Genomic DNA, 27,780 nt, shown 5'->3' on the forward strand with positions numbered 1-27,780 from the left:
ATATTAAGATCAACATTCCTTGGGTACTTTGAGAAAATCTGATGTAAATTTGTTTAAAACCCGCAAAGTTATGGTATTTTCTTCCGAGACGATTGACGGCAATTCGGTATCAATTTTTGTCCCCCTTTTGGAGGACTAGGTTCTAGAAAACTCGCTTTGATTATCGACCTCGCTCTCATGAATGGCCTCGCTTTCGTGTGATAACGCGTCGTTTTGCGTCATAATGTTGGCTTATCATTCCCGCGTTCACAAAGTCTCTTCAAATATATATGGTCAAGGTCAAAACAATACATACAAGACACGATCCATCAAACATTCAAATAATTATACCGGATTGCAAGTATCACGCAGTATGACTGAGAGTTCGTCGAGTTCATCAGACGAAAACGAAGGCTACGAAAGTTAGTATGTTAATGATCCCTTTGGCGTATTTTAGTGCAAAAATCTCGTGTTTTCAGTTTAATTAATAATAATATTTATTTGTAAAGCGCTAAATCTATGTGGGCATTTTAAACGAAATAAAGAAAACAAAGAATTACATATAAAGAATCTATAGATTACATTAACCATTGTAAAATAAACGGAACAAGTGCCTGTTTAAAAATAAGTCCTCTTATCCCTTGATGATGATGCATGGATAATTGTTTTTAAGGTGATTGTCAATAAACATGCCAAGATATTTAATAGTACTTTTGTGCTCGATATCACAGGCTGTGATGGTGATACTAACTTTCTTCCTAGGTGATTTAATAATAATGTAGTTAGTTTTCTTAAAGTTCATGGATTATTTATTTGCATTGAAATATTTGATTACATTTAAAAGTTCAGTGTTAATGGTTAGCTCTAAATCTTTAGGATTTTTAGATGAATAGAAAATGTTTGTATCGTCTGCAAATATCCTGAATTTCAGTTTTTTTGAGGAGTGTGGGAGGTCATTGATGTATAGAAGAAAAAGCAAAGGTCCAAGTGTTGACCCTTGTGGGACTCCGCAGGTAATTGGTTGAAGGTCCGATTCAGTGTTTCCTAATTTGACAAACTGTTTTCTTTCATTTAGGTAGCTTGAAAACCATTTTTGTGGGGTATCCCTAATTCCATATTTGTACATTTTATCAAGTAAAATGTTATGGTTTAGGGTATCAAATGCCTTCGAGAAATCAAGGAAAATACCACAGGTCAGCATGTTTTGATCTAGTGCTGTTTTAAGGTTTTCGATAGTTTCTAAGATTGCATGCTCTGTAAAGTGGCCTTTCCTGAATCCAAACTGATATTGAAATAAGATATTATGCTTTTCAAGATAGAAGATTAATTGATCATATACAAGTTTTTCAAGGATTTTTTTAAAGGAGAAAAGAATAGCTATTTGCCTGTAGTTTCCTGGTTGAGAGGGGTCACTTTTAAATATTGGGGTTACTCGTGAGATCTTGAAGGTATTACAAAATAAAAGAAAGCATCAATAGAAAAAGGAGGTCCAAGAACGAAACAAACAATAAAGCAGCAGCTAACAAAACTGAAAACATTCGAAGTTTTCGGGTACAGAGAATACTCGAGTGCTTTGAGAAACAGGCCCCTGGTTAAGCAGTTATAATCACACAAAAAAACAGACTTGAAAAATAAACTGATTGATTTTGTTTTGTACATGGAGCATGCTATGTTCATGTTGGTGTTGTCGCCGCGGGTGCCCCCGTGGGTGGTGTTGTCGCCGCGGGTGCCCCCGTGGGTGGTGTTGTCGCCGCGGGTGCTGCCGTGGGTGGTGTTGTCGCCGCGGGTGCTGCAGTGGGTGGTGTTGTCGCCGCGGGTGCCCCCGTGGGTGGTGTTGTTGCCGCGGGTGTTTTTCTTTGGGCTGAAATGGACAAACTAGTTTTTCTTATCAAATGAGGCGAACATTTTTTTTTGTTTTTACCAATTGGGATTATTTAATACAATCAGATTGCTTTTAAGTATTTTAAAAGAGAATTTGCTCAGTATCATAAACACAACGCGACGGTCCGCCTTGACCTGATCATAATAAAACTCGACTTGAAATTGAACTTGAAAAGTTGATAAATTTCAGCATCTCTGAATCGTCTTTTGCCCTGGGACTACTTTATTTATGCAATTACCAATACAGCATACACAAATCAATATGGTAAAGATATAAATTTACTAGGGGAGGGCTCTAGTAGTTTAAATATTGTTCTGTAAATTTCGTGGAAAAAGATATCTGTATCACAGACCTCTCATGAATCTATCAAACAAGCGGAAGGCAAGTTGGCCATCCTCGTCAGGTTTGGCCTCCTGCTGGTCCCCGATAAACTTCAGGCCCCTTCCTCTTGTGCCGTAGCAGGATGTGGTCGTCCCTTCGCCGTGCCGTCCAAACATAAGGACGACCACATCCACGCCGTGCTCCTTTTGAAGGACATCTGTCTGTGGATCACGATACAAGCAAAAATAATTACTTCTTTTGCTAAACAAATATTCTTACAGTTATTATAATACAGCGTTCGCTGGTAAGGGTGGTTTATCATGGACAATTTTTATTAAAGACTTTTATCCGATTTGAGCCACTGTGGAAGAAAAGCCAAAATCCATATAGTCTCTGGTCTTGCCTGCGAAAAGAGCCAGCTGCAGTATAGCCCTATCGGTGTAATGGTTATTATTGGGAGTAAAGGTATAAAAATTACTTACATAATAATAATAATAATAATAATAATAATAATAATAATAATAATAATAATAATAATAATAATAATAATAATAATAATAATAATAACAATAATGACATATGATGATGATAATGATGATGATGATGAGGATGATGATGATTACAATGGTAATGACAAAATACAACTAGTGTACTGTCTATGGGATATAGCCTATTTCTCCTCGGTTTCCGTGGTATGCCCACTACGAAACGGTCAAAATATATCTGTTTGGCAGAAATGATAGATCAGAAAGAATACTAAATAACATAATTCGACATTTGTAAAGACTTTGCAGCTAATGGACCGACCGAGTATAGCGGATATACAGTTATGCTTAGCCAGTTTTAATGTTAATTGAAATAAGTGTATTACAGTCGTTGCCATCATTCTATGATATATCCATTGAAATACTAAGGAAAAAGTTCAACATGGAATCAAAAGAGTTGGATTTCTTTACTACAAAGACAAACATTTCTTAACTGCAAAATCAAAAACTTTAGCGAACAACTCAAGCTAGTAATAATAATTAAAATGGTAATCTGATGACATCAGTTTCGGCAGTGCACCCTCTAATAAATATACTTCTTTTAATGTCAAAGACATTCCACTCTCTTACTCTCTTTTTTCATTGCTCCATATTCTGTTTGTGTGTGTGTCTGTTTTTTTTGTTTTTTTTTGCGGCCAGGAGCTCTTTAGACACAACAGGAAATGTTACTTATTAGTAAAAATTATTTAAAGAAATTAGCTTGAAACGAGCAGACTTTTTGGCCCTTTACCAAATTTTTTGGAAAGGAAATAAGAGTATACTGTAAACAAAATTTGAGTGAGTTTGAAATGAGTGAGTTTTGGCACCTTTATGGTTAAAACTATTGGTAACCACGTCCAATTTGGTATCTTTCATTAAGGGTGGTAAAGGGGGGTACGGATGACATTTTCACGGACAGAAAAATGGCTTTCCACGTTTTACTGGCTGAAACAAACAGCGCCTAGAAAATAAGTATAAGCTAGATCTGGCTTCACGTGGACTCAAAACTGCTAAATCATGTTAGATCACGTTCCACGGAGATGGAAAATGGACGATTTCACGTTTCTCGGCAGTGTAAAACGGCCATATCTCGTTTCACGAAGACACACTTTACCATCCTGTTCATTGGCTATTCTAATGAACATATAACGGGAGTTGTCCGGGAAATCTCCTAAAGATTGTTTTCTAAAGCTTGTTTTGTATGATTACGCAATACAGTATAATAATTAATCTTACCCTATCGAAAAGATGTCCTCTTTGGTGGGTGATATTCCCATCCCCCCTCATTTCCTTCTTTTTGGGGGGAGGGAAAGGGGCCTTGCACGTTGTACAAACTCTTTGTGCAAGGGCATTGCTGCCATTGCAGCTATGGCATCTCTAAAATACCATAGAGAAGAAGCATACAATTAACTGAAAGTGAAGCATACAATTAACATGCTGAAAGTGAAGCATACAATTAACATGCTGAAAGTGAAGCATACAATTAACATGCTGAAAGTGAAGCATACAATTAACATGCTGAAAGTGAAGCATACAATTAACATGCTGAAAGTGAAGCATACAATTAACATGCTGAAAGTGAAGCATACAATTAACATGCTGAAAGTGAAGCATACAATTAACATGCTGAAAGTGAAGCATACAATTAACATGCTGAAAGTGAAGCATACAATTAACATGCTGAAAGTGAAGCATACAATTAACATGCTGAAAGTGAAGCATACAATTAACATGCTAAAAGTGAAGCATACAATTAACATGCTGAAAGTGAAGCATACAATTAACATGCTGAAAGTGAAGCATACAATTAACATGCTGAAAGTTAAGCATACAATTAACATGCTGAAAGTGAAGCATACAATTAACATGCTGAAAGTGAAGCATACAATTAACATGCTGAAAGTGAAGCATACAATTAACATGCTGAAAGTGAAGCATACAATTAACATGCTGAAAGTGAAGCATACAATTAACATGCTGAAAGTGAAGCATACAATTAACATGCTGAAAGTGAAGCATACAATTAACATGCTGAAAGTGAAGCATACAATTAACATGCTGAAAGTGAAGCATACAATTAACATGCTGAAAGTGAAGCATACAATTCGCATGCTGAAAGTGAAGCATACAATTAACATGCTGAAAGTGAAGCATACAATTAACATGCTGAAAGTGAAGCATACAATTAACATGCTGAAAGTGAAGCATACAATTAACATGCTGAAAGTGAAGCATACAATTAACATGCTGAAAGTGAAGCATACAATTAACATGCTGAAAGTGAAGCATACAATTAACATGCTGAAAGTGAAGCATACAATTAACATGCTGAAAGTGAAGCATACAATTAACATGCTGAAAGTGAAGCATACAATTAACATGCTGAAAGTGAAGCATACAATTAACATGCTGAAAGTGAAGCATACAATTAACATGCTAAAAGTGAAGCATACAATTAACATGCTGAAAGTGAAGCATACAATTAACATGCTGAAAGTGAAGCATACAATTAACATGCTGAAAGTGAAGCATACAATTAACATGCTGAAAGTGAAGCATACAATTAACATGCTAAAAGTGAAGCATACAATTAACATGCTGAAAGTGAAGCATACAATTAACATGCTGAAAGTGAAGCATACAATTAACATGCTGAAAGTTAAGCATACAATTAACATGCTGAAAGTGAAGCATACAATTAACATGCTGAAAGTGAAGCATACAATTAACATGCTGAAAGTGAAGCATACAATTAACATGCTGAAAGTGAAGCATACAATTAACATGCTGAAAGTGAAGCATACAATTAACATGCTGAAAGTGAAGCATACAATTAACATGCTGAAAGTGAAGCATACAATTAACATGCTGAAAGTGAAGCATACAATTAACATGCTGAAAGTGAAGCATACAATTAACATGCTAAAAGTGAAGCATACAATTAACATGATGAAAGTGAAGCATACAATTAACATGCTGAAAGTGAAGCATACAATTAACATGCTGAAAGTGAAGCATACAATTAACATGCTGAAAGGGCTTGGAATTATTTCACGTTTGAGAAAACACCAGATTCTACATATTCACAAATGGCAAAATTTTGGAAGACTAGCTGGAAAACCAACAAAGAAAGTGGACTTTTTAACTTTAAATCCTCCACTATCTTTTAAGAAATGTATAAGAGAGAACGCCAAAACGATGCCTATCTGATACCATTATGCACTAGTCAATTGAAACCCCTACCCCCATGGTCCTGGGGAAGGGTGGAGGATTAGACTTGAACAAAACTGAGAAACGCTATGCCCCCCCCCCCCCCCCCACTCCATCTGGACAACACTGCAGTCAAATGCCCCTACACCTTGTGATACAAACTATGCAACTACCTGACATTTAAGACAACAAGTCTTTTGAAATAAGACTTTGTCTTTCAATGCCAGTACACTTCAGTGAGTACATTTTTTATTTTGAATAACTAGGGAGCCTGTAGATGCTAGTCACTTGTCCCCAAACCCCCAGGGTGGGGACGAGTCTTAGAGTAAAAAAACTGTCAATTCCCCCACCTCCTAGGGACAGATTCTCGTTCAAAATTGCTCTAAACCCCCATGTTAAAAACCCCAAACTTCCCCGGGACCATGGGGGTGGGGGTTGCAAATGATTAGTGCAGTCAAGGTCACTAGTGTGAACCACCCTTCAGTAAACCTGAGAATTTTGGTGGCAAAAGGTTTGAAATTTGGATTGGAGTCTTGTTAACTTTGTGGTGCTCCTTTCCAGATCCAGTGAAAGATGCCCCTAATTGTATTTTTCAGCATGAGACAAAGACATCTTAATGCATCCGCCTATACAAACTTTAAATTATACCTTTTTGGGAGCTCCTCTCTTTCCAGGATCTGTAAATTAAAAGTAAATATGATTTAGGACATTTTGCTACAGGGGCATCTGACAATACTGATCTCGGCTGTTACTCTTGGTCAGTATACTTTCTGACCTTTCCCATGCAACTAGTAAAAATAGCTCCCTGTTTTTTCAACTAACAAAAAAAGTGAAATAAAAAAAAACACTCACCAAGCTTAGCTTGTCAAGCAAAGTGATATTGCATTGTCCATAATGGACTTGTTGTTGTCCTAACGGCCTCTAATGATAGGAAAATTGGTGTTATCGGCCAAAAATGTCTTGGGGGGTGCGAAATCCAAAAAAATGGACCTTATTTTTACGGGGGGGGGGGGGGGGAGGGAGGGAGTTCTCTGATAAAAATCTGACCACCCCTGAAAGAACAAAAAGGGACATTTTCTGCTTTTACAGTATCTCCTAGGGACGTTTATTGTCTGATTTGGCTACAAAAAAGTCTGACTTATGGATTGGTGACATAACAGAGTGATCTAGCTATTATGCTTATGATCTAGCTATTATGCTTTATAATTTTGTCTACAAATAGCACGTCTATTGAGAACCGAAAGTGGGGGGGGGGGGGGGGTGCGCTCGCATGGGTACAGGCATGAACCAGCAACACAATTATCCAACAGTAAAAAAATGGCAGCATGAGCTTGAGGTCTGTCTGGATTAAATAAGCTCTAGCCGAAATGCATAATAGGGGCATATACTGCCGTCAAAGAATATAATTTTATCAGAATGCATTAGAGTCACTGTGTGTGGACTTTGAGCTGTCATGACTTTGGAATGCAAAACACAATAATCAAGAAATTTATGCCACAGTGTGCATGACTCCAACCTCAGTGGGTTGCAAGGAGAACCTGCCTGTGTAGTCTGGCCCTAACCACACGAGATTGAACTCCAATCAATGGAAACTTTACTGTTAAGGTAAGGTTTGATTGCCAAATGTAAATGATCAATTGATTGAAGTCCCTAGCAGGGGGTACTTTCTGCAGGTTTCCAAACTCCATGCCCTGAACTGGGCACATAATTGTTGGACAATTTAGGGGTTTTGTCTTGAACAGAGAATGCTTTTTCCAGATTTGTTCCCTATAACAGTGTCTCTGTTTTAAAACCTCAGTCAGGCACCCCAATAGCCAAGCATGGGGTTGAGTACCAATTCAAATGTGGTTAATTGGTAGCCCACTCAGTATGATTTAGTTGACATTTTTTGTGAGCTTGATTGTTTTTAAAAGGGATGTTTGATTGACTTCAGGCAAACATTAGTTATGATAAGGCTTCAGTTAATGTGTTTATGCTATGGGGTGGTGCAATAACATATTGTAAATATAGGTACAGTAAACACCCGCATATAAGAACACACAATTTCAGAGATCAGACTGATTATGTTTTTATTTATCAGATGCTTAGTGAAAAATCACCCTCAGGATGTTCTTAAATGTTCTTTTTTTTTAATTCAGTGTTGTACACTGTTGGTAGAAAAATTTAATCATGTTTTTGGACAATAACATAAATTGATGGAACAATGATTAAAAAACTAATGTTCAAATAGGTCTACTGTAATCAGTAATGTAACAAAACAGTAACAAGAAGGGTGCATGTTATAGTTCTTATGGTAATTCGTGTGATTTTGACACCCTTCCCATTTCATAAGAAAATTTTTCCTTTTCCAGGCTGACATTGTTCTTATAAAAGTGGTGTTTTTTTGCCAAATTTCAGCCAGATGTTCTTAATTCGTGTGTTCTTATGTGCAGGTGTTTGCTGTACAGTATCAGGCGAGTACACAGGGGTTGCACAGGGTGCACTCACCCCCCTTGATACCTATGACTGCGCACCCACATTAGCCTGAGCATCAGTTATAATTCGCAAATCTATATAAAATAAAGAAAATATCAGGATCTCGTCGCCCAAATGGATTTTCGATCAAAAAGTAAAGTAAGCTTAGGTACTAAGTATTCTTGCAATGCACTATTATAAAGTCTACACAAAAATATCTCAATCAAAAGACAGCTAGAAAACAACGAAAAGAAAAGCTCCAACTTTTCACAATGCCTCTCTCTATTGCTCTGACAGTGAAAGTTTTTGCAAATATATGATTGGACCGGTACACGTGCTAGGCGTAAAACTCGTTTGACCTCGAATCATGCCCAATCAATGCGTCAAATAGCATTGCATTTCAGATAAATCTATTCGGAGAGTAGTATATATTTAAGTAAAGTGCTAAGAAAACAAATTGAGTTTATAGCTCTCACGAAAACAACACAGAAATGATCCGAGTTTTCGTACTTACCCGCCATGTTGTTTTGGCTTGTCAAGACATGCTGCGCAGAAAAGAAGAAGTTTAGTACCATCTGCGCACATGACCAGCTTGATGTTATGAGTCAATTCAAGCGCATTTGATATTTGATCATAATCGTCAATTCATTTAAGCGATCATGTTGCCTCGTGCTAGCAAGGCATTCGTGTTCAGGCGTTAACAATAACTACGGCAGCGACAGCGAAAAGGTAACTCAGTTTTAAGTCAAATGCAGTTCTCGCTTCATTCCTTTCATTCATTTATCATTGACATAAGTCATAGTTTAGTTGTCATGCTTCAATAACTTACGGGGTTTTGCCAGTTGGAGAACCAGACCGACTCGCTCGTTCTCCTTAGTTGCGTTAGCTCAAACTTATCGAATACTTATCGATATATTCAATTTTAATTTGAAATCAGCTCAGCTGCTCCATACAAGAGTTAACCAAGCTTCTGGGATTATATGTATGTTTTGATGAAGTTGTCATGATATTTTACACCAGACCGCTTAACACGCACCAGACTGAAGTTAGTTCCTTATTCGCAGTTCCTTTTTCGTCTGTTTCCTTATTCGCTCAGTTCCTTATTCAAATCCGGGGGGGTACTTACATAATACCTTTTAATTCGAGTTGAAATAGTATTTAGGCATAACAGTTTATTCAGAACAAGTCCAACAGCATTTTCTTCGGGTAAATTTGGATGCTTTAACGTGCTCGCTGCTAAGCGGAGCTGTGAACATGAGACTGTCTGCTACAAAAGGTCAAATTACGCTATGCGTGCAATCGCTTTCACAAATAATCTAGCAAAAGAGAGGAAATCTACCTCTCATCTAATAAATGTATTTATATCTTGGGCTTTCTTTCCAAACGCATTAATATATTTAGAGGAGAAATATTCACGCTTTACTCGACTATGTACGCGTGTAGAAGGAATTTGACCTTGCTAACAAAACCACAATTTGACAGATAGTGCTTGTTGTCAATTAACACCTTGGCTACCAGATAAGGCTCTGTCAAAACAAATAGATTAGTGTAGAGACACGAATAGGGAACTGCTCCTTATTCAAGTTAGTTTTCGCGAATAAGGAAATGGAATCTCCCAACGTCAGATTTCGTTTTACGACTTATCCGAATAAGGAATGGACTATGAAGAGGACAGCAAAGCATGTTAAAGCAACCAAAATTACCCGACGAAAATGCTGTTGGACTCGTTCTGAATAAACTGTTATGCCTAAATACTGTTTCAACTCGAATTAAAAGGTATTATGTAAGTACCCCCCCGGATTTGAATAAGGAACTGAGAGAATAAGGAAACAGACGAAAAAGGAACTGCGAATAAGGAACTAACTTCACTCTGGTTTATGACGCTACCAGCTTCTTTGTCATTCATTCATTCCATAGTTCTTCGAGGCGCGTTGTCAGCATCTGCTCTGGTTTTAAACTCTCAACCCACCCAGAAATATTTTGTGGCATATAAATATGTCTTGTCTTGCATACTCTTGACATATAAGTATGACAAATACAGTATGGGTGGCATAAGGAATGTAATGTATGCAAAGATTTGGATGCAATGATTGTAGTGCAAAGAAAATGGCCTTTTGACACGTGGTATTATTTATGTGAAATATATAGAGAAAAGATATGTGACATATAGTGGAGAAAAGAAGCAATATTCAATCCAACTGTTATTCAACATTCAACCCCTTATTTGACTGTATTCAATCACAATTGTTCAATTTTCAAACACTTCATTCAGTAGGGTGTGTATTTGCTTCTTTGAAAACACACACGTCGATTGATAAACCGGGCATATTTAATAGCCCCTGTGCACACTGCTAAGAATAATTATGCCAGCCAGATAAATTAAAGAGAAGAGAAAGGACATTTGCTTTCAGGATGTATTTTAAAAAAATAAACTTTTTTTCTATTTTCAGCCTTACAACTATGAGCTCCGAGACCCCAGAGACGGAATGCCGTCCTTTTGACACAGAGATTTTTGATCTTGCCTGCCTTGGGCCTGCTGTGAGTGATAGAAGAATTAATTTATTACTTTTTATATTGAATATACACTCCTTTTTTATAAGATCCTTTTTTTATGAGAACGTCCAGCCTGAGATTTCACCAAATTTTAAAAACATGCTAAGGACATGCCGAGGCACAGATAGCAGATTTTTTTTTTATTTTTTAGTCCTGATTCCGTTCTAAAATGCAGAATCAAATTGTGCTCATAGTAGCAACCTTACTATTGCTATTGATCATTAGTGTAATTCTCTTCCTAATAATTCATTGGGTATTTATCCCTATATACTCTAAAATTTAAGAACATCTTTAAGAACATTTTCAGTCTCAAAATGTCCCAAAAATAAAAACGAAAAATTTTAAACTGAAAATTAGACACTCTTATAAAAGAAAATGTGTATTAGCGGCTTGATCTATCTGATAGTGAGCACGCGTACCATACACACGAAAATGGGCTCCTGTAGTCTTTATTGGAATATTATATAATAACATTCAGACTTCTATTTATGTTGTTATCCTAATAATTAGAAACAAAATGTGATCGCAATACAAATGAATATTCCTACGAAGTAATACATCCATGTGTAAAAAAATCATTGACTTAACTATCTTGTTGTTAGTGGTGTTATTTTCAATTTTAAAATTATAATATGCTTTTTGTTGTAATAAATTGATAACAACACTATATTTCATTGATCTTATGTTATTTCCACAGTTTGCCATTCTTATAGGTCTTTCGTTCTTTGTAAAGAGAAAAAACTCACAAGTTTGCCGTGGTAGATTTGGAGTACTTATGTAAGTGATTTTCATTCCTCTATCAATAAACAGATAAATGTGCGTAAAGGTAAGTTGAAAAAACAGGTGTTTTTTATGATATTTACACAAAGTTTGAAACACAGAAACATTCTAAAAATAACTTACTTTTGGCCTAAATCTTTAAAAGGGGAAATCCTTGCAGTGATGTGCTACAGACAAGCTTGTTAAAGGCAATAAAGGCAACTAATCATGTGAAAACTTCTTGGCAACAGATAACAACAACAACAACAACAACAACAACAACAACAACAACAACAACAACAACAACAACAACAACAACAAACTTATTCAGTATATCAAAAAAGGTTTTGATGTCAGAAAGGGCTTATTTTTATTAAGAAAATATTGTTTTTTTTTTCGTCGCTCTCTGGCTTGACCTAAGTGGAACTCGCCTTCAGTGAATAGCTGTGTCTCTTTGTTTACCGCAGTGATTTTAAACAGATACTAATCAGAATAACTAATCAGATACTAAAGATAAACTAATAGCAAAAGGGAAGGGGGGGTATTGTAGTCTTCTTAGCTGTTCCACTTGGGGTCTTCACTGTCAACAACATTCATTATGTCGGCGCCAAAAAGAACAAAAGTAAACTTTTGCTATTTAACGTTTAGAAATGTAGCCATTCCCTGTATTGCACAGAAATTATCATGCGCCTACAAAATATTCTAATCGGACATTAGTCTAGGATCAACACAAATTTCAGAAGTTGCTGTAAATAATTTAAGAAACTAAATGTCTTTCCATTGATTCTAGCTGATTTTACTAGATAAATAGGAGTTTTTATTAATTTTTTTTATGAAGTTAACCCCCTTGGCTGAGTATCTGTTTAGTATCTGAATGATTAGTATCTAGGATCACCGCGGTCTTTGTTTTCTGTCTCCATTTTTGTCAACCATATTAAATGTCCTTCCTCCTACTAAATGCACCTCTGTCAACACCACTCTATTTTTTTTTCTCTTTAAGTCCAATGAATTTCCTACAAGATCACCACAAGAACAGACTTATGTTTGCAATGGTGTTTGGGGCAGTTTCTGGATCCTGCATAAAACTTGCTGGCAATGTCCAGTCATATGCAGCTGCTTTCAATTCACCCTGGAAAAAAGGTGAACAATTTAACACAAACATCTTTGCTCAAATTTGCAAAATTGCTACCCTGCGAAAGCTTTCTGTACAGTACAACTCACCTTTTTATATATTTTTTCTATCACAGCGTTTAAAAATGTTGCTATGGTCCTACTTTATGTAGTCCTCAATTACCCATTCTTTGCTTGCTTGTCAACAAACCAGCAATTAGTAGGTGCTATACTCGGGATGGTCTACACTTTGCTGAGGTGAGTGAAGTAACTGAATAAAAACAGACGGAGGTGATTGTCTGCAAAACAATTTAACCCCTAAGGCAAAGCAAATTGGGTGTGGTCAAATGTCAGATCAGTTAAGCACCCCCTTAGGAATAGCAACTGGTCGATTTTTACCCCCCATCCCGACCGTGTTATTTAAATCAATAATTGAACTACATGTTAAATTATAAATAATATAATATAAATAATAAATACTTGTGAGAAGAAAGTTTATAGAAAACCCTCATCAATATAGGAGATAAGCTTTGTATCATAAGCTCACAGTCAGATTTAAATATTTCCGAATTTAGTAAGAGTCACATGATGAGAGTATGAGCATGCATAATATTCAGGCAGGCATGAGAGTGTGTAGGAGCCCTGATGAACTTATCATCTCTCCTGTGTGATAAACGTTACCTCATGAACTTATCATCTCTCCTGTGTGATAAATGTTACCTCATGAACTTACCATCTCTCCTGTGTGATAAATATTACCTCATGAACTTATCATCTCTTTTGTGTGATAAATGTTACCTCATGAACTTATCATCTCTCCTGTGTGATAAATGTTACCTCATGAACTTATTATCTCTCCTGTGTGATAAATGATACCCCATGAACTCATCATCTCTCCTGTGTGATAAATGTTACCTCATGAACTTATCATCTCTCCTGTGTGATAAATGTTACCTCATGAACTTATCATCTCTCCTGTGTGATAAATGTTACCTCATGAACTTATCATCTCTCCTGTGTGATAAATGCTACCTCATGAACTTATCATCTCTCCTGTGTGATAAATGTTACCTCATGAACTTATTATCTATCCTGTGTGATAGATGTTACCATAGTTAATCCCCTCTATTAACAGTGCGAAACATTGCCTTGAAATATTCGGGGGGGGGGGGGGGGGGGGGAGGTACTGGTCATTCCCTTATAATTCTTGAAAATATTGAAGGGGGGGCAAGTTCCCCCAGTTCCCCACCCCCTGCTACTGTGGTTAAGAATGTTGTTTCCGGCTTAAAACTAAATTGAATGTACTTGTGATTGCAGGTTGGTTGGACTGTTGGTCGCAGTTTCCTACTGTACCAACCCATACAACAGGTTTGAGGTCAGTGCCAGTTTACGCTCCAGCACAATATAAATACCGACTCACTCAAAGAATTCATTTCCATTGACTAGAGGTGCTTTCAATAAAGTATTGTTATTAAACACGCCCGCTATAAAAGGATGCTCCGCCCTCTTTTTCGCAAGCTCTCGCGCAAGTCGTCGTCATTCACATCCAGTGCTGACCTCTGAAACTGCCAGAAGAAAATATAGCAAAAAGTACGGCCATACGGCAAACTACGACAACTTTAAAAGACACGATAATTGTTAAAAAAAACTATCAGGCATTTTCGGGAAAGTGTTTGGAGCCAATTCTCTACAAAAACAAGAACAAAAATGGTCATTGAGAAATGAAATACTCAAACACGCTTGTTTGAATTGAAAAACAGAGTGCGTGCGCTCATTTGAAATAAAGTCATTCAGGTGCGGGCGCGGCAAACATAACACGTTTACAAAATTCACTTCAAAACCTAATTCCCCCTTATTTTTCGTTTTGTTATAAGAAAAGGCCAATAAATAGATTGTGTTTACTTGAATGGTGTGTTTTCAGCCGATTTTGAACTCTATTGCTTTCTACATCTACGGACTTCTGCACTGAGTGAAATCAAATGACGAATGATAGCTTGCCTTGCTTGGCATGTTCTTTTTATAGTGCACGTTCGTGTTTAAACAAGGACCCGCGGTATGTCAAGTGCAGAGCTCCGTAAATATCCAAAAAGCAGAAGAAGGAAGGAATGTTCTGTATACACAAGACAATAACGGCGAGCTTCTTGGAAGCTGTTTTCTACGGCAGCAACAACAAAAACTGTGTGCGCTCGTTTGAAATGACACTATTATTTAGCCCGCATGTTCAAATAACAAAATCGCTTCATTCTCTATTTCTTATCTGTCCAGTCACCAGAGAAAATTTAGTTGTCTTTGCACTTTTGATGTTTAAGACATTTTTCAAATGTGAACATATCTCTTTTGCTTCTTTTTCTTGAGCTCTGCACCCAACAGAGTCTAGCGAAAACGCGTCTTATACCGCAGGTCCTGCTTTAAGCTATTTTACTTCAATCGTGTGGTTATTTTGAAGTTTTCTTGTAAATGGAAAGGTGTATTTTTAATTGTAAAAAAAATAATTAAGAAGTGGTTGGTCGCCATTAAGGTAATAGGGGGCTGGAGCATGAACGCTTCATATTATCCAAAATATTACATAATCTCTATTTCTAACTAAGGCATTCTGATGTTCATTTGCCCAAAGCAGATGTTCATGGGTCCGCGAAGCTCTTTGCCACTAAGCCAAATATTTCCAACTTTGGTATGATATCGTTTGACCCTTCTTGTTTCAGAGTACCGGGATATTACAGTATTCCGACGCTTTGGAACAGTTACCCATCATCATTTGTCATATCATCTTGTTCCTCTGTTTTTGCCGATGTTTAACCAAGAAAATTCTAAAAAGAACGGAAATTACAAATCAGGTAAGACGTAGAACCTTGCTGAACTTCTCCTACCCTTGTACGATATGATTCAAATTAGGCTGCATCAAGAGAGCAAAAGATAATAAGAGAGGGACTCTTTGGTATTACCCACGCGCCATGTCGATTCCCATACTGGCTATTTTTAGTAACCACCACCCCACTACTGCACGTGAGGATTTGTTCCTCTTTTTTTCCTAGTCCCCCGCGGTTCGCGCATTGTTCTTTTACCAACTCGACAGAAATAAAAAGAAATCATGAAAATTATCAAACTATGTTTAAGTAAGCAAGATTAGCAAATATACTCACAGAAAGCCAAATCCTGAATAGTTCAACTGTTTTGCTTGTTTGAACGGCAAAAAAGTGGTCTTTGTCCCCACCCGAACCTCTCTCGCAGTAATATGAAGTAGGCCTTGACGTTTTTATATTTAGCATTGCAAGGGGCCCTCTAACCCTGATTATGTACCCCTGATTGTTAATCCATTTTGTCACTTATAAGGTTTCGAGACATCCCTCAGTAGCTGAGGAACACGACAAAATCCACGTGAGATTGTTACTTCGCAACCAACTAGAATCAAGGTAGTGAAACCCTTACTGCCATTTACCATGTTCATTCCTGCTTTATAATCTTTTTATTGCTTTTATCATAAAAACATTCTCAGCGTAATTATTGCGATTTATTCAAAGTTTAAACATTCGCTCGCGACTGCAGGAAAATATAGATAAATCATACGTTAATTTAAAGAAGGCCAATCACGCTCCCATTTTTTGCTCCCGCTAAATGCCAAGTCACACAAATAATCCATTTCCCGGCAAATTCAAGTGAGTAACTGAGAAACTTTCAACAAATATCATTTACTAAAGTATCATAGACTTCAATGATGGATGGTTATTTTGAATTTTATTCTGTATTTTTAATTATAAATAATAACAATGGAGAAGTTGATGACATTCTTTAAGGCCGTAGATCTTAGGCTGCGGCATCGCTGGAGTTCATTTATAACGATTAAAGAATGTGAATCAACCACTCCTGTTATTGTTTGTCATTAAAAATACAACGGTTAATCCTCAATGAAACTTCAAAATAACAATCTACGAATAAAGTATAATACGTTATTGACGATTTTTGATTGAACATGTCTTGGTTACTTGCTTGAATCAGCCGATGAAAATGGATTCTTTGTTTGACTCGTCATTGAGCGGGAGTATTAAATGGCGGCTTGATTAGCCTTCTTTAAGTATGTGAATAATTAGTACCTGTTGGCACCTTTCCGTCTTGAAACTGCCATTCGCCATCAGCTGTTTGCCGTTTGTACTGACAGCGTTTTTTGAATTAAGTGGATACGATAGAAGCTTTCTTTCGATAAAGGCTTCGATTCTTTTAGATGGTGATATTGTAACAATCTTTTCTCTCCTGACTATTTTATGTTCACTTTCTGTTTTGCCTTCCATAGCACGGTGAACACGGATCGGTGGTACATCAAGTTACTGAAAAAGATCTACACCACAAGAACCGGTATGCTGTGCTCTTCCTTGTGGAAGGAAGGAGATAGATAAGAAATACTCAAAAGTGTCTTCACTTTCCATTATTGTTAATTCTATTATCGCATTGCATTTGACAAAATTCTTGATTGTCTCATCTTTATTTGCATTTGCATTTGAACGGCACATAAAGAGAGTGGCGCATGACATTCGTAACGCATTGAATTCACATACTTTGAAACCTACAGCTAAATTATTCCCAATTGATTTTGATTCGTTCAAGCCAGGTCCATATAGTCGTAACAGTCGTAAGAGTCGTCTGTTAAAAAATCCTCGCGACCCTTACGACTATATGGAAACTTATAGAACTGATTCTATCTCTGACGACTGTGACACTACCCATCGCTTCGGTTTTATCTGTCATAAAGGTCGTCCCATCGAGTGTTTCCAAAAAGTCCTAAGGGTCGCGAGGGATTTTTTGCAGACCACTGTTACGACTGCTATGACTATATGGAAACCAGGCTTTAGAGAGGTCAAGGTTTACTGCTTGAAATTAGCCCCCTCCTTTTTCTACTATTGTTTACTTCTTACCGATGGCCACTGTGCCTCTTTCACAGACTTCAAGTTTTCCACGCAGATCGTGAGCACGTTTGCAGTGATCGCTGTGTCTATCTATGCTGTAAGTAAAAAATAAGTGACGTGTAGTCTATGTGTTTGCTTACAATCAGGGCCGTAGCAGGGGGTGGGGCATTAGGGGTACGTCCCCCCTAATATTCTCACAAATTTTATGTAAATGACAAGTAGGAGCGTGGCTGTGCCCCTCCAATATTTTCTTATAAATGTTTATGTAGTGTGCCCCCCCCCCCCATATTTTGAGGCCTGCTACAGGACTGACAACTCAGCTAAAAAGAGAGCAGACTAAACAAGTACATACACTTGAAATTTGGTGTCTTCTCAAAATCTAGCCTGTGTAGAAAGCGCTAAAGGCTCGGGAAAATGAAGGTTAGACCAGTCGCGTCTGGAGAGAATGATAGATCCGATTGCCTTATCTCCTTCTCGCTCCTTTCTCAACCCTTCAGGTTTTCAACTCAGGCTACTCAAAATCGAGTTTGCAAAATGAAGTTTACAAGTTGCATGAAAAAAATCAGGCCTGTTTCCATATGATCAAACGCAAGCATCTTTTAGACGAAACTCATACAAGCTTAACTTTATTCTTGTTTTTTTTTTGTGTGTGCGTGTGTGTGTTTTCAGTTTACCGTTGCTGAGTTGGCGTTAGCTGAAATCATCCCCAAACTCGTCACGAAATATTACCCTTTCTATCGACATTTCGCGAATGGCATTTTCAAAGGTAACTGGCTAAACGTAGTACATATATGTATACTTTCTGGGTGACATGTATTTTCCTCCAGATGCTAAAACTAAAACAACGAGAAATAAAAGTGTGTAACAAAACAACGTAAAAACTCAATATAAACTTAATATAAAGGGACAATTTTTTTGCAAAATTTATCCAGTTGGCTAGCTACTGTATCATCAATTTTAAAGTTTGAGTATACAGTCAAGTACAGTCTGAACCAGGGCCTTAGCAGGGGGTGGGACATAGGAGGCACATGCCCCCCCTTTTTTACAAATTATAAGAAAATGACCAGTAGGGGCGTGGCTTTCCCCCTGCCCCCCCTCCCCCACAATATTTTCTGAATGTTACCCCACCCCCGAAGTTTTGAGGCCGAGGCCTCGTTTATTTTTAATTTTTTTTTACGAAAATGCCTGTTGGCAGTTGACTATACTCTCATTGCTACATCTCTGGTGGACCTTGACTTGCATTGACTTATGTAACTTTACTTATTATATTTTTGTTATTATCGTTTTTGTTGACATTATAATACCTCATTAGAATCTTCGCATAGAATGAGATGGGGTTATATGGAAGAAGAAGAAGACCTCATTTTTTGTTTGTGTTTTTGTTTAGATTCTTGCATAGCGGCTGCGGTCATTTGTACGACGCTCACGATTCTTCAAATGCTTCACTTCGCCAAGTGCCACAGGTAATACTGCTGGTCTGAAACATGCTTGTCGCATCCTCTTATGCATTCATTAATATGTATAAACCTGATGGCGAGGGTAATGGTGATGAAGATAATGTTTATGATGAGGATTATGGCGACAACGATGATAATGGTGATGATGATGACGATGTTATGATGATGATGACGATGATGTGATGATGGTGGTTATGATGATGGCGATGATGTTATGATATAATGATGCTGCTACTGAATGATGATGATGACGATGAATATTATTCTTCTACTGCTGCTGATGATGATAACACCAGGAACCAGACTGAAGGCTAACTCCCCTGTTTCCCTCCCGAGGTTGTGAAATTACTTTATCTTTTCCCAGGGACCATGTGCTTCTGTCCTTTAAAACAAGATCATACAGAAAGCCTTCTCATCTGGTGGTAAGAACCTCAGAAAAGGACAATTAACTCTTTGACCTCAGTGTGACCGGGTATTTTGGGTTATTTTAGATTTTGCAAAGATTTTGAGTAAGCGATTTTGGGATTGCGATTATAATTGTTTTACGTATTTTACGGGTTGTTTCTCAAACGTGATTCTAATTCGATCGGTACAAGTTTAGGAATTTACTTACAACGTGCTCAAATTAATCATATCCTGTTTTTTTATCGTGATAAAAAGATGTTTGTTTGTCTTGTTAGTAAGAACAGAAAAGCAGAGGTGGATGTGACCCCATGAAAGAACAATGAAAGTACAAAAAGAACATTGATTTAATGTACATGTTTACAATAGCAATAGCTTGATAGTGATAATTGAATTAAGTTAGCGTCCCTTACCATTTCCCAGGAAGATAAGTTTCTTAATTTGACAGGACAATGGACGCTGAGTAATTTGAACGGTAGTAAATGTTAGCGTCCCTAGAAAAATGCGCGTCCCCAAGCGAGTATTAAAGCGGCTGTTTTTACAGTATCTGTTAGTTAGTACCGTTGAGCAAAGGAGACGCATTGCTTGCGAGGCGTGATGCGGGAGCGAGCAAAAGCATTTTCTATTGAAGAAACCTGCATATAGTGTCCCAGGCTGTAGTCATTAAAGATTGGTGCCTAATTTGAGGTTGCGGAGGCTAAGTTTGCTCATGATAACTGATACATAATCCAAGATAGATGACAAAGAAGATTTATCGCAAAATGTAAAGTTTTTGGGTTTTCCATGAAGGTAAAGATTTCAGTGTATTGGGGGTCATAACCATTAAACAGAAACTATAGCTAACTATAGCTAATATAATTAAAAGTTGCCTGATGGTTAGCAAATTAAACAAGATACATTGCTTTTATGCGTTTATTTATCTTTCTTTGTTTGGTGTTTTTTTTTTGCCTGTTTGTTTGTTTAATTGTTTGTTTGTTTGTTTCGCCCGTTCACAGCTATTATATTTTTATTTGTCTATATGTTGCAGGGGCGAAGTTTGAGTTATTGTGGCTTCCAGATCGGCTACACAATACTCAGTAAGTTTGCCTCCAAAACCATGTTCTTCTACGTTGTTTGTGAGTGTTGCGCTAAGAGATCACGTGACCTCTCTAGGTAATTCAAAACAATCAAGCAAAAACATTGACCGTCACACCAGAGAACGACGAAGAAATAAAGTCTTTGAATGAAACTAAACCCTTTTGTGAACAAGAAGAATCCCGATTTTTTTCGTAAGCGCTGAATAAGTGGCTTTTTGTTGTTGTTGTTATTTTGCTGCAAAAAGCCTGAGCGCGCGCTAGTTTGCCACCTAAACAGTCACGTGATCTCCTATTGGAGTATTATCTATTAGTTGAGACCACAGGGAGCCCAAGCTTACGGTATTTCATTTAAACAAATGTGATTAAAACACTCACTTCTAACAGCGGGATAGGTGTTTTTATTGGAAACTTTATACAAATCCACAAATTTCCTATTTTACTTCCTGTGTGGAAGCTATTTATTTATTTTCAAGTGTGATAAATCACATTTTATCATTAATGTATTTTTTTCCTTTTTTTTGCCAGGTATGATAATTCTGTTCATATTCTTGCTTCTCCTCTTTGTAATTATGGCAATTATTCCACGACTTGAAGAGAAAGTGAAACTTATCCTGAAAAGCCTATCATTGAGCATACTGTAAGTTGATTTCTATCAAACTGATTCTTAACTTGACTTAATAAGGTTGCACTCGGAGAGTGTAGCATAACCCGCAGTGCCTCATGGGTATCAAGTAAAATAAGCAAATAAGCGTAAATAAAATTCAAATCCATGATCCAAACGCTGCAGAATCCTTGTTTATGTTCTTATGAACATTCCTATGGCTTTCAGATACAAGGATTCTGTCGTTTTTACGCTACCATTATTATTTTAAAAAGGCGTATAAATAACAGCAGTATCTTTTTTAATGCAAGATCCGTGTACAATTTGAGCATTTCCGAATTTAAGACAGTGCGTCTTACATAACTTGATATCAAGCTTCGATACCCTTCCCTCGAGAAACACTAGGGAATTTAAGCAACAACGACGGCGGCGGCAGGGATAATATGATATCATACTTAACGCTCTACTCTAAACTAGCTTTAATAAAATGTACTCATTTTTGTAGTCCCAAAAAAGTATAGACAAGCGTGGAACTTTATTTTTATCATAGCGAACAAGGATAAGTTTTCAGTGCAAACGTTTCTGTACTCGATAGACCTTGACACTTGAAGTTTTCAAGGTTGAAGTAGATTTCACGTCTGGCTTTTTGAATTTTAAATTGTTGTAGCTCGTTGTAGCTCGCGCTCCGCATCTTCAACATTCGGGCAGGGGAGGGGCGTTCATTCCATATTTTGGCCTGGAAGGCAACAAAACAGAATCTAAAAGCAATGCCTCCTGCAATGAAGGTGATTAGTATGAAACAGGAGAGTGCAACCAAAAAAGAAGTAGCTCAGTTTGTTTGGGAAGCAAAAAAAAATAAGGGAAAGTGCTTTGTAATGAGAATTATATAATGACATCGCTACAAAGTACGATGATAGGATAACAGAGATCAACAATGCAATTAATTTATTGTTTTTAATTCAAGGCCTGTACTTGTTGTCACTGTACTGATTATGGCAATTCAGAAATTACTTTCGCTGTTTGTCTTCCGTGACCGACAGTTGCCTGACGTCACTGTTACCATTGACAACCAGTAAGTTCAGCTTTGTTTGTAATAAGCCCATGTCAGTTACACCTTTGTTTTTTTTTTTTTTATCCAATATTGGACGAAAAAATAATAAGCAGAAATCTAAGGAACGGATCATTTAACTTTCGAGGAGGGGGGTGGGGGGGTGGATGATTCTGATACAAAATGTCCTGCAAGCCATTTTTTACAAGAAAAAAAATCCTGCAGGGAGGAAAGTATCTTTTACACCACCAATAGAGGGGGAGAAAATCTTGCCCAATAGCCAAGAAGAAAAAAATATATCTTGCTCACACGAAATCATCCATCCCCCCCCCCCCCCCCCCACACACACACACCCCGTCTCAAAATAAAGCCTTATGCTTCATTTTACCGAATTCCATTGAGTCGGCGCGTAGGAATACGTGCTTGTATTCAACACTAACACACTGACTAGGCATAACAATTCATTTCGGAGTCAGATTATTCTATAGCCCGTGGTCGGACCCTTCCCCAAGATGTGTTTATCACTGAATACCCCCTACCCCCTTCGAAAAATACTAAACAACACATGTCCGTATGATTCGCTATCTTATCTTTCAAGACGCCTTTTCTGCGTGATGTCGTTGGTGTTCTTCATGTATAACGTCATCGTGGGGATTTTTTCTGCCGTCATTCGTGGACTGACGAGCTTGATTCTCGGTTTCGTGTTCCTCCCTCGCATTGACCGCACGCTCTTAATGCAACAGTACCAATACTGGGACAGAGGTAAGTACGCCTTTGATGTGACAGTACCAATACTGGGACAAAGGTAAGTACGCCTTTGATGTGACAGTACCAACACTGGACAAAGGTAAGTACGCCCATGATGTGACAGTACCAATACTGGGACAAAGGTAAGTACGCCCATGATGTGACAGTACCAATACTGGACAAAGGTAAGTACGCCCATGATGTGACAGTACCAATACTGGACAAAGGTAAGTACGCCCTTAATGTGACCACCGTACCAACACTGGACAAGGGTAAGTACGCCCTTGATGTTACAGTACCAATACTGGGACAAAGGCAAGTACGCGCTTAATGTGACAATACCAACACTGGACAAAGGTAAGTACGCCCATGATATAACAGTACCAACACTGGACAAAGGTAAGTACGCCCTTAATGTGACAATACCAACACTGGACACGACTGACGAGCTTGATTCTCGGTTTCGTGTTCCTCCCTCGCATTGACCGCACGCTCTTAATGCAACAGTACCAATACTGGGACAAAGGTAAGTACGCCTTTGATGTGACAGTACCAATACTGGGACAAAGGTAAGTACGCCCATGATATGACAGTACCAACACTGGACAAAGGTAAGTACGCCCTTAATGTGACAGTACCAACACTGGACAAAGGTAAGTACGCCCATGACATGACAGTACCAACACTGGACAAAGGTAAGTACGCCCATGATGTAACAGTACCAAAACTGGACAAAGGTAAGTACGCCCTTAATGTGACCACCGTACCAACACTGGACAAGGGTAAGTACGCCCTTAATGCAACAGTACCAATACTGGGACAAAGGTAAGTACGCCCTTAATGTGACCACCCTACCAACATTGGACAAGGGTAAGTACGCCCTTAATGTGACAGTACCAACACTGGACAAAGGTAAGTACGCCCTTAATGTGACCGTACCAAAACTGGACAAAGGTAAGTACGCGCTTAATGTAACAGTACCAACACTGGACAAAGGTAAGTACGCCCTTAATGTGACAGTACCAACACTGGACAAAGGTAAGTACGCCCTTAATGTAACAGTACCAACACAGGGACAAGGCTAAACACCCTCTGTGGAATAACGCAGTACCTTTCAGCCAAGGATCTCTTGTTCTCTTGTCCTGGTCGAAAAATATTTATTTTGTATATTGTTTCCGACCCACTAGACATCAAGTTGATCATCCCTAGGCACAGCGAGTGACACAACTTTTTCCAAGAAACCTCTTAACCCATTGACTCCTGGCTATTTTTGAGCTGAATTTACAAAAACAGACTGAAAACAGATACCTTTCCCCCTATTCTGAGTTTTATACAGCCCATCAAAGTCAAACACAGCTGCACCTAGTCAGCGGTATCCAAGCTTTCCAACAGTGCTTTGCGGTCCCCACTTTTAATTCCTCGTCGTTGTGCTGAAGCCAGCATAAGTTGATGGTTGCTTGTATTTTTATCAAAAATACAGCTATGAGCATATTAGGAGAGTGTCTCAGGACATCATGAAGTCTATTGGGGCATAATTGAGTGCTTTGCTTATAAATATTTGCAAGCAAAGGTGGATTCATGATGATTTTTTTTTTGTTTGGCTTTGCCTGGATGAGAAGATAATTTTCTAATGAATCATAACAGCTCTCCTAAATGCTTTCTTTTCTGAAACCAAATTGATTCCAAAACTTTTTACACTGCTACTCTGGGTCTGTATGACCTAAAATTGATTTGTTTGGCTTCGGGGTGAAATGACTTCTAAAAAACAATTTGACTTTGGGGAGAGGAGTGTTGACTGGCCCTCCCCTCGTGAAGTTTTCCATGGATCTCCCAGAATGCTTTGCAATCCGTAAAGGCATCTTCGAGGTTTTACAAGCCTTCAGGGAGTGGACATTGTGTTTTGAGGCCATAGAAATGAACCTGGAGGATCAGAATAAAGGTATCTATTTGTGTCTTGAGCTGTGTTTGCTGATCTCTCTCCCTTGTGTTGAATTTTGAGCGTTTTATTGAGAGGGTTGATTCTGCTTTTCTTTCCTTGTTCGATTTGAAATTTGTCAAAGAACCTGTGCTATTATTTGGCTTAAGAGTAGTTGCCAACACTTTGGTTGGATGTATATCTTCAAGACCATTTATCCCTCAAACTGATGCCTGAGTATCTTCATCTTGTTGTGTTTAGTTTGCTTTTATGAATTTTTGGGGTTGTGGGTACTTCCCAAAGCCGGTACAGGCCGGTTGAGGAGTCAATGTGTTTAAACAATTAAGAAAATTAATTAAGAAAATAATGACCCCGCTGATAGTTAACCGTTTTCCAATGTGAACATGGCTAAAATGTAGCATGGGAACATTGGCAAAGTACTACCATTACGCGAGACCCCCAGCCCCGTTTTATTGTCCCACTAATATAGTCAAATTGTTCGCTTACAGTATTTTTTGCACTCGTAACCAGGCTACCTGTCGTACGTCGGTTTCATCAACGTCCTTAAAGCCCACAGCCACCCCGTCATGCTGGTATTTTGTCAGTTGCTTTTGAACGCAACCTGGCAGCGACACACAAATAACGCCGTGGATATCAAAGAAGTCGCCTTTGGTGAGTATGTTTGATGGCACACACTGTATGATAGTTTAGTTTATAGAGACATGACGAAAAAACCTGTAAATTCGCAATTCGAGATAGAGAGAAGACACAATTTATTACAATGGCCATCGGTTCCTTGTATTCCGGACTGATTTTTGAAACACAAATAACGTGAGGCCGAAATGCACATACCCAGATTTTTGCTTTTTAAGATATTTTTTCCTTGATCATCCTTGCGCTTTGTATGACCTCAGGGACGAAAAGCTAAAATTTCAAATTGACACTTTACAAAAAGTCGCATCAATTTTAAAAAAGTGGCATTTGATATTTTGTTTGCTATTACTCACTAAGTACTTAGAGAAATTTTCCGCCATATTAGATCTGAAATGAGCTTATTTTAAGCGTTAAGTCATGTTTTTCCGTCATGTCGTTTATAGACGTTTCTCGAGGCACCTCCCGAAATGTAGAAGTGATAAAATAACCGTTAAATCTAGCCCTCTCCTCAGGCACTCCCCTGTTGACAAATACAAATCAATAGAAGAGATGGATTGATAGATAGATTAATGGGAGGGGGGTGGGGGTGGGGGGCGGATCGTCGCGTCGCAAAAGAATGCCTGTCATATCTCTTCTTTTCAAGTATGAGCGTATCTCCGGCGAGGCAACTCTAAATGTAGTACTGTATAAACACGAGAAGATTCTAGAAAATTCTAATACTTAATCTGCGAATGGGCTGAAGCATCACTCAACTGTGTGTGGAAAAATAATGGTCACCATTTAGGGCCCCTATGGTGGTGAGGAACGGTTTCGTAGCATCCTTCTTACGCAGAGACGTCCCTTTTGAAACCAGTATCTTAGATAGTTGTTGCTCATTTCGAGAAGATGCAAGCATAAAGTACCCCCATTAGCGTTTTCTGTTTTCAGTCTGTTTTTCTTACAATTTTGCTCAAAAGTACCCAGGAGTAAAAGGGTTAAAACTGTCTAGGAATGGAAATTATCAGTGCTTGCCGTGTTTGTCTGTTGTCCCTTTATGTCGAACTCTTACACATGAAAGGTTTTATGAACATGATTAGTTTTTAAATTTTTATTACCTAACCAGTTTATAGCCTTGATAAAGTGAGAAGATTTGTGTTGATCTCATCTTTGACATATAGTCGGCCTTTCATATCATAGTCCAACGTTTTTCACCAGATGGCTTAGAAGAGGAAAGGCGCCCGCCATTATTTCGAAGCAGACCAGCAGCCAAACGCTGGTTCGTGGCAGTTACACTCCTGCGTAACCCTGGGCTAGCGAAGTACAGGAAATCCGCTGACCTGGTATTGCAGAATGCTCTCGAAAGAAATAAAATGCAGCGCAGAGATTTGCCTATCTAAGCAGGGCTTAAAGCCCAGTGCAAACTGCGCCAGCACCTGCCAGCATTGCTGGCAAATTTTCGCTTGACTGACTGTAGGACAAAGGAAATGTCAAAATGGGAAATGGACATTCTGACATTTCGTTTGTCTTGTGGTCAGTCGAACAAGAATTCGCCAGCAATGCTGGCTGGTGGGTGCTGGCGCAGTTTGCACAGGGCTTAACATGTTTAACACATTTCAAGGAAAAAGGAACATTGTTGGATCTTAAACCCCTTGGTGATAAAAGTTTTTGATAATACCACAAGTTAGTAATGTTAGTTTGGTAATAATGTTAGAAGTGTAACAAAACACTTTAGAAAAATAGATACTTGTCAGATGCCGATTTGGTTTGAGTGTTTTTCAAAATCCCGTGAAACAAAATGTAATAGTTACAGTGTAATAGTCAAGCCAGAACAAAAGAGAACAAAGACATTACAGTGTATTAGTACTAAATAAAATAAATAGTATTTCAAATGATTTTGAAAACCACACGTTTTCTTTTAGTCTAGTTGCCATATGTAAGCACGCGTCTTGGGGATAGCTGCTTGAGTATCACTTTACCAGCTTTTTGGTGTTTGGACTTACTGTTTCTTGATAGATGTTCGGAGATGTTTACATTTGAATCCAAGCCAAAGTTATTGCAAAAAGAATATTACTTAATATACATCTATATCAATTAAGTTTGACTATAAGAAAATGGAAAATGATTGAATGCCAAACACCACTGGTTATGGAAAACAAGTCTTGTATCTGTTAATAACATTCAGTGAGGCTGAATTAAGTTTGTAGCGAGGCCCTT

At 38.0% G+C, this 27,780-nt stretch overlaps 2 protein-coding genes across 4 annotated transcripts; one reads left to right on the forward strand and one right to left on the reverse strand.

Moving 5' to 3' along the window:
• Positions 1 to 451: 451 nt before the first annotated feature.
• On the reverse strand, positions 452 to 8,931 carry LOC116616704. Its single transcript, XM_048721733.1, has 5 exons — positions 8,885 to 8,931; positions 6,565 to 6,593; positions 3,943 to 4,083; positions 2,214 to 2,403; positions 452 to 1,840 (listed from the first exon to the last, which is right to left on the reverse strand). Exons 1-5 carry the CDS (start codon positions 8,889 to 8,891, stop codon positions 1,653 to 1,655), a joined length of 555 nt encoding a protein of 184 aa, XP_048577690.1. The 5' UTR covers positions 8,892 to 8,931; the 3' UTR covers positions 452 to 1,652.
• Positions 7,487 to 27,362, forward strand: LOC116614525 (stimulated by retinoic acid gene 6 protein-like). Of its 3 annotated transcripts, XM_048721716.1 has the most exons (20): positions 8,960 to 9,099; positions 9,308 to 9,352; positions 10,821 to 10,908; positions 11,621 to 11,700; positions 12,683 to 12,822; positions 12,930 to 13,050; positions 14,110 to 14,167; positions 15,495 to 15,626; positions 16,123 to 16,202; positions 17,078 to 17,139; positions 17,723 to 17,784; positions 18,357 to 18,453; positions 19,075 to 19,150; positions 19,509 to 19,566; positions 20,574 to 20,622; positions 21,148 to 21,259; positions 22,188 to 22,295; positions 22,870 to 23,033; positions 25,465 to 25,605; positions 26,764 to 27,362. In XM_048721716.1, the coding sequence occupies exons 3-20, from the start codon at positions 10,831 to 10,833 to the stop codon at positions 26,961 to 26,963; spliced, it is 1,818 nt and encodes a 605-aa protein (XP_048577673.1). In that variant the 5' UTR covers positions 8,960 to 9,099; positions 9,308 to 9,352; positions 10,821 to 10,830; the 3' UTR covers positions 26,964 to 27,362. The 3 variants fall into 3 exon arrangements, with proteins under 3 accessions (XP_048577671.1, XP_048577672.1, XP_048577673.1); XM_048721714.1 differs by lacking the exons at positions 8,960 to 9,099; positions 9,308 to 9,352 and adding an exon at positions 7,487 to 7,521; XM_048721715.1 differs by lacking the exon at positions 9,308 to 9,352 and having other exon boundaries at positions 8,952 to 9,099.
• Positions 27,363 to 27,780: the final 418 nt, after the last annotated feature.

Source organism: Nematostella vectensis, chromosome 14 (assembly GCF_932526225.1).
Source record: "Nematostella vectensis chromosome 14, jaNemVect1.1, whole genome shotgun sequence".
Classification (NCBI taxonomy): Eukaryota; Metazoa; Cnidaria; class Anthozoa; order Actiniaria; family Edwardsiidae; genus Nematostella; species Nematostella vectensis.

What these genes read in the sequence shown, in the direction of transcription:
- LOC116614525 (XM_048721714.1), top strand. Translation starts at nt 7,502, where the DNA reads ATGGAAACTTTACTGTTAAG. An exon ending in CACTTCGCCAAGTGCCACAG is followed by an intron (nt 19,151 to 19,508) that starts GTAATACTGCTG and finishes ATCTTTTCCCAG; the next exon opens with GGACCATGTGCTTCTGTCCT. An exon ending in GAAAGCCTTCTCATCTGGTG is followed by an intron (nt 19,567 to 20,573) that starts GTAAGAACCTCA and finishes TATATGTTGCAG; the next exon opens with GGGCGAAGTTTGAGTTATTG.
- LOC116616704 (XM_048721733.1), bottom strand. An exon ending in AGAGAGGAGCTCCCAAAAAG is followed by an intron (nt 4,084 to 6,564) that starts GTATAATTTAAA and finishes ATGGTATTTTAG; the next exon opens with AGATGCCATAGCTGCAATGG. An exon ending in GAGGACATCTTTTCGATAGG is followed by an intron (nt 2,404 to 3,942) that starts GTAAGATTAATT and finishes CGTGATCCACAG; the next exon opens with ACAGATGTCCTTCAAAAGGA.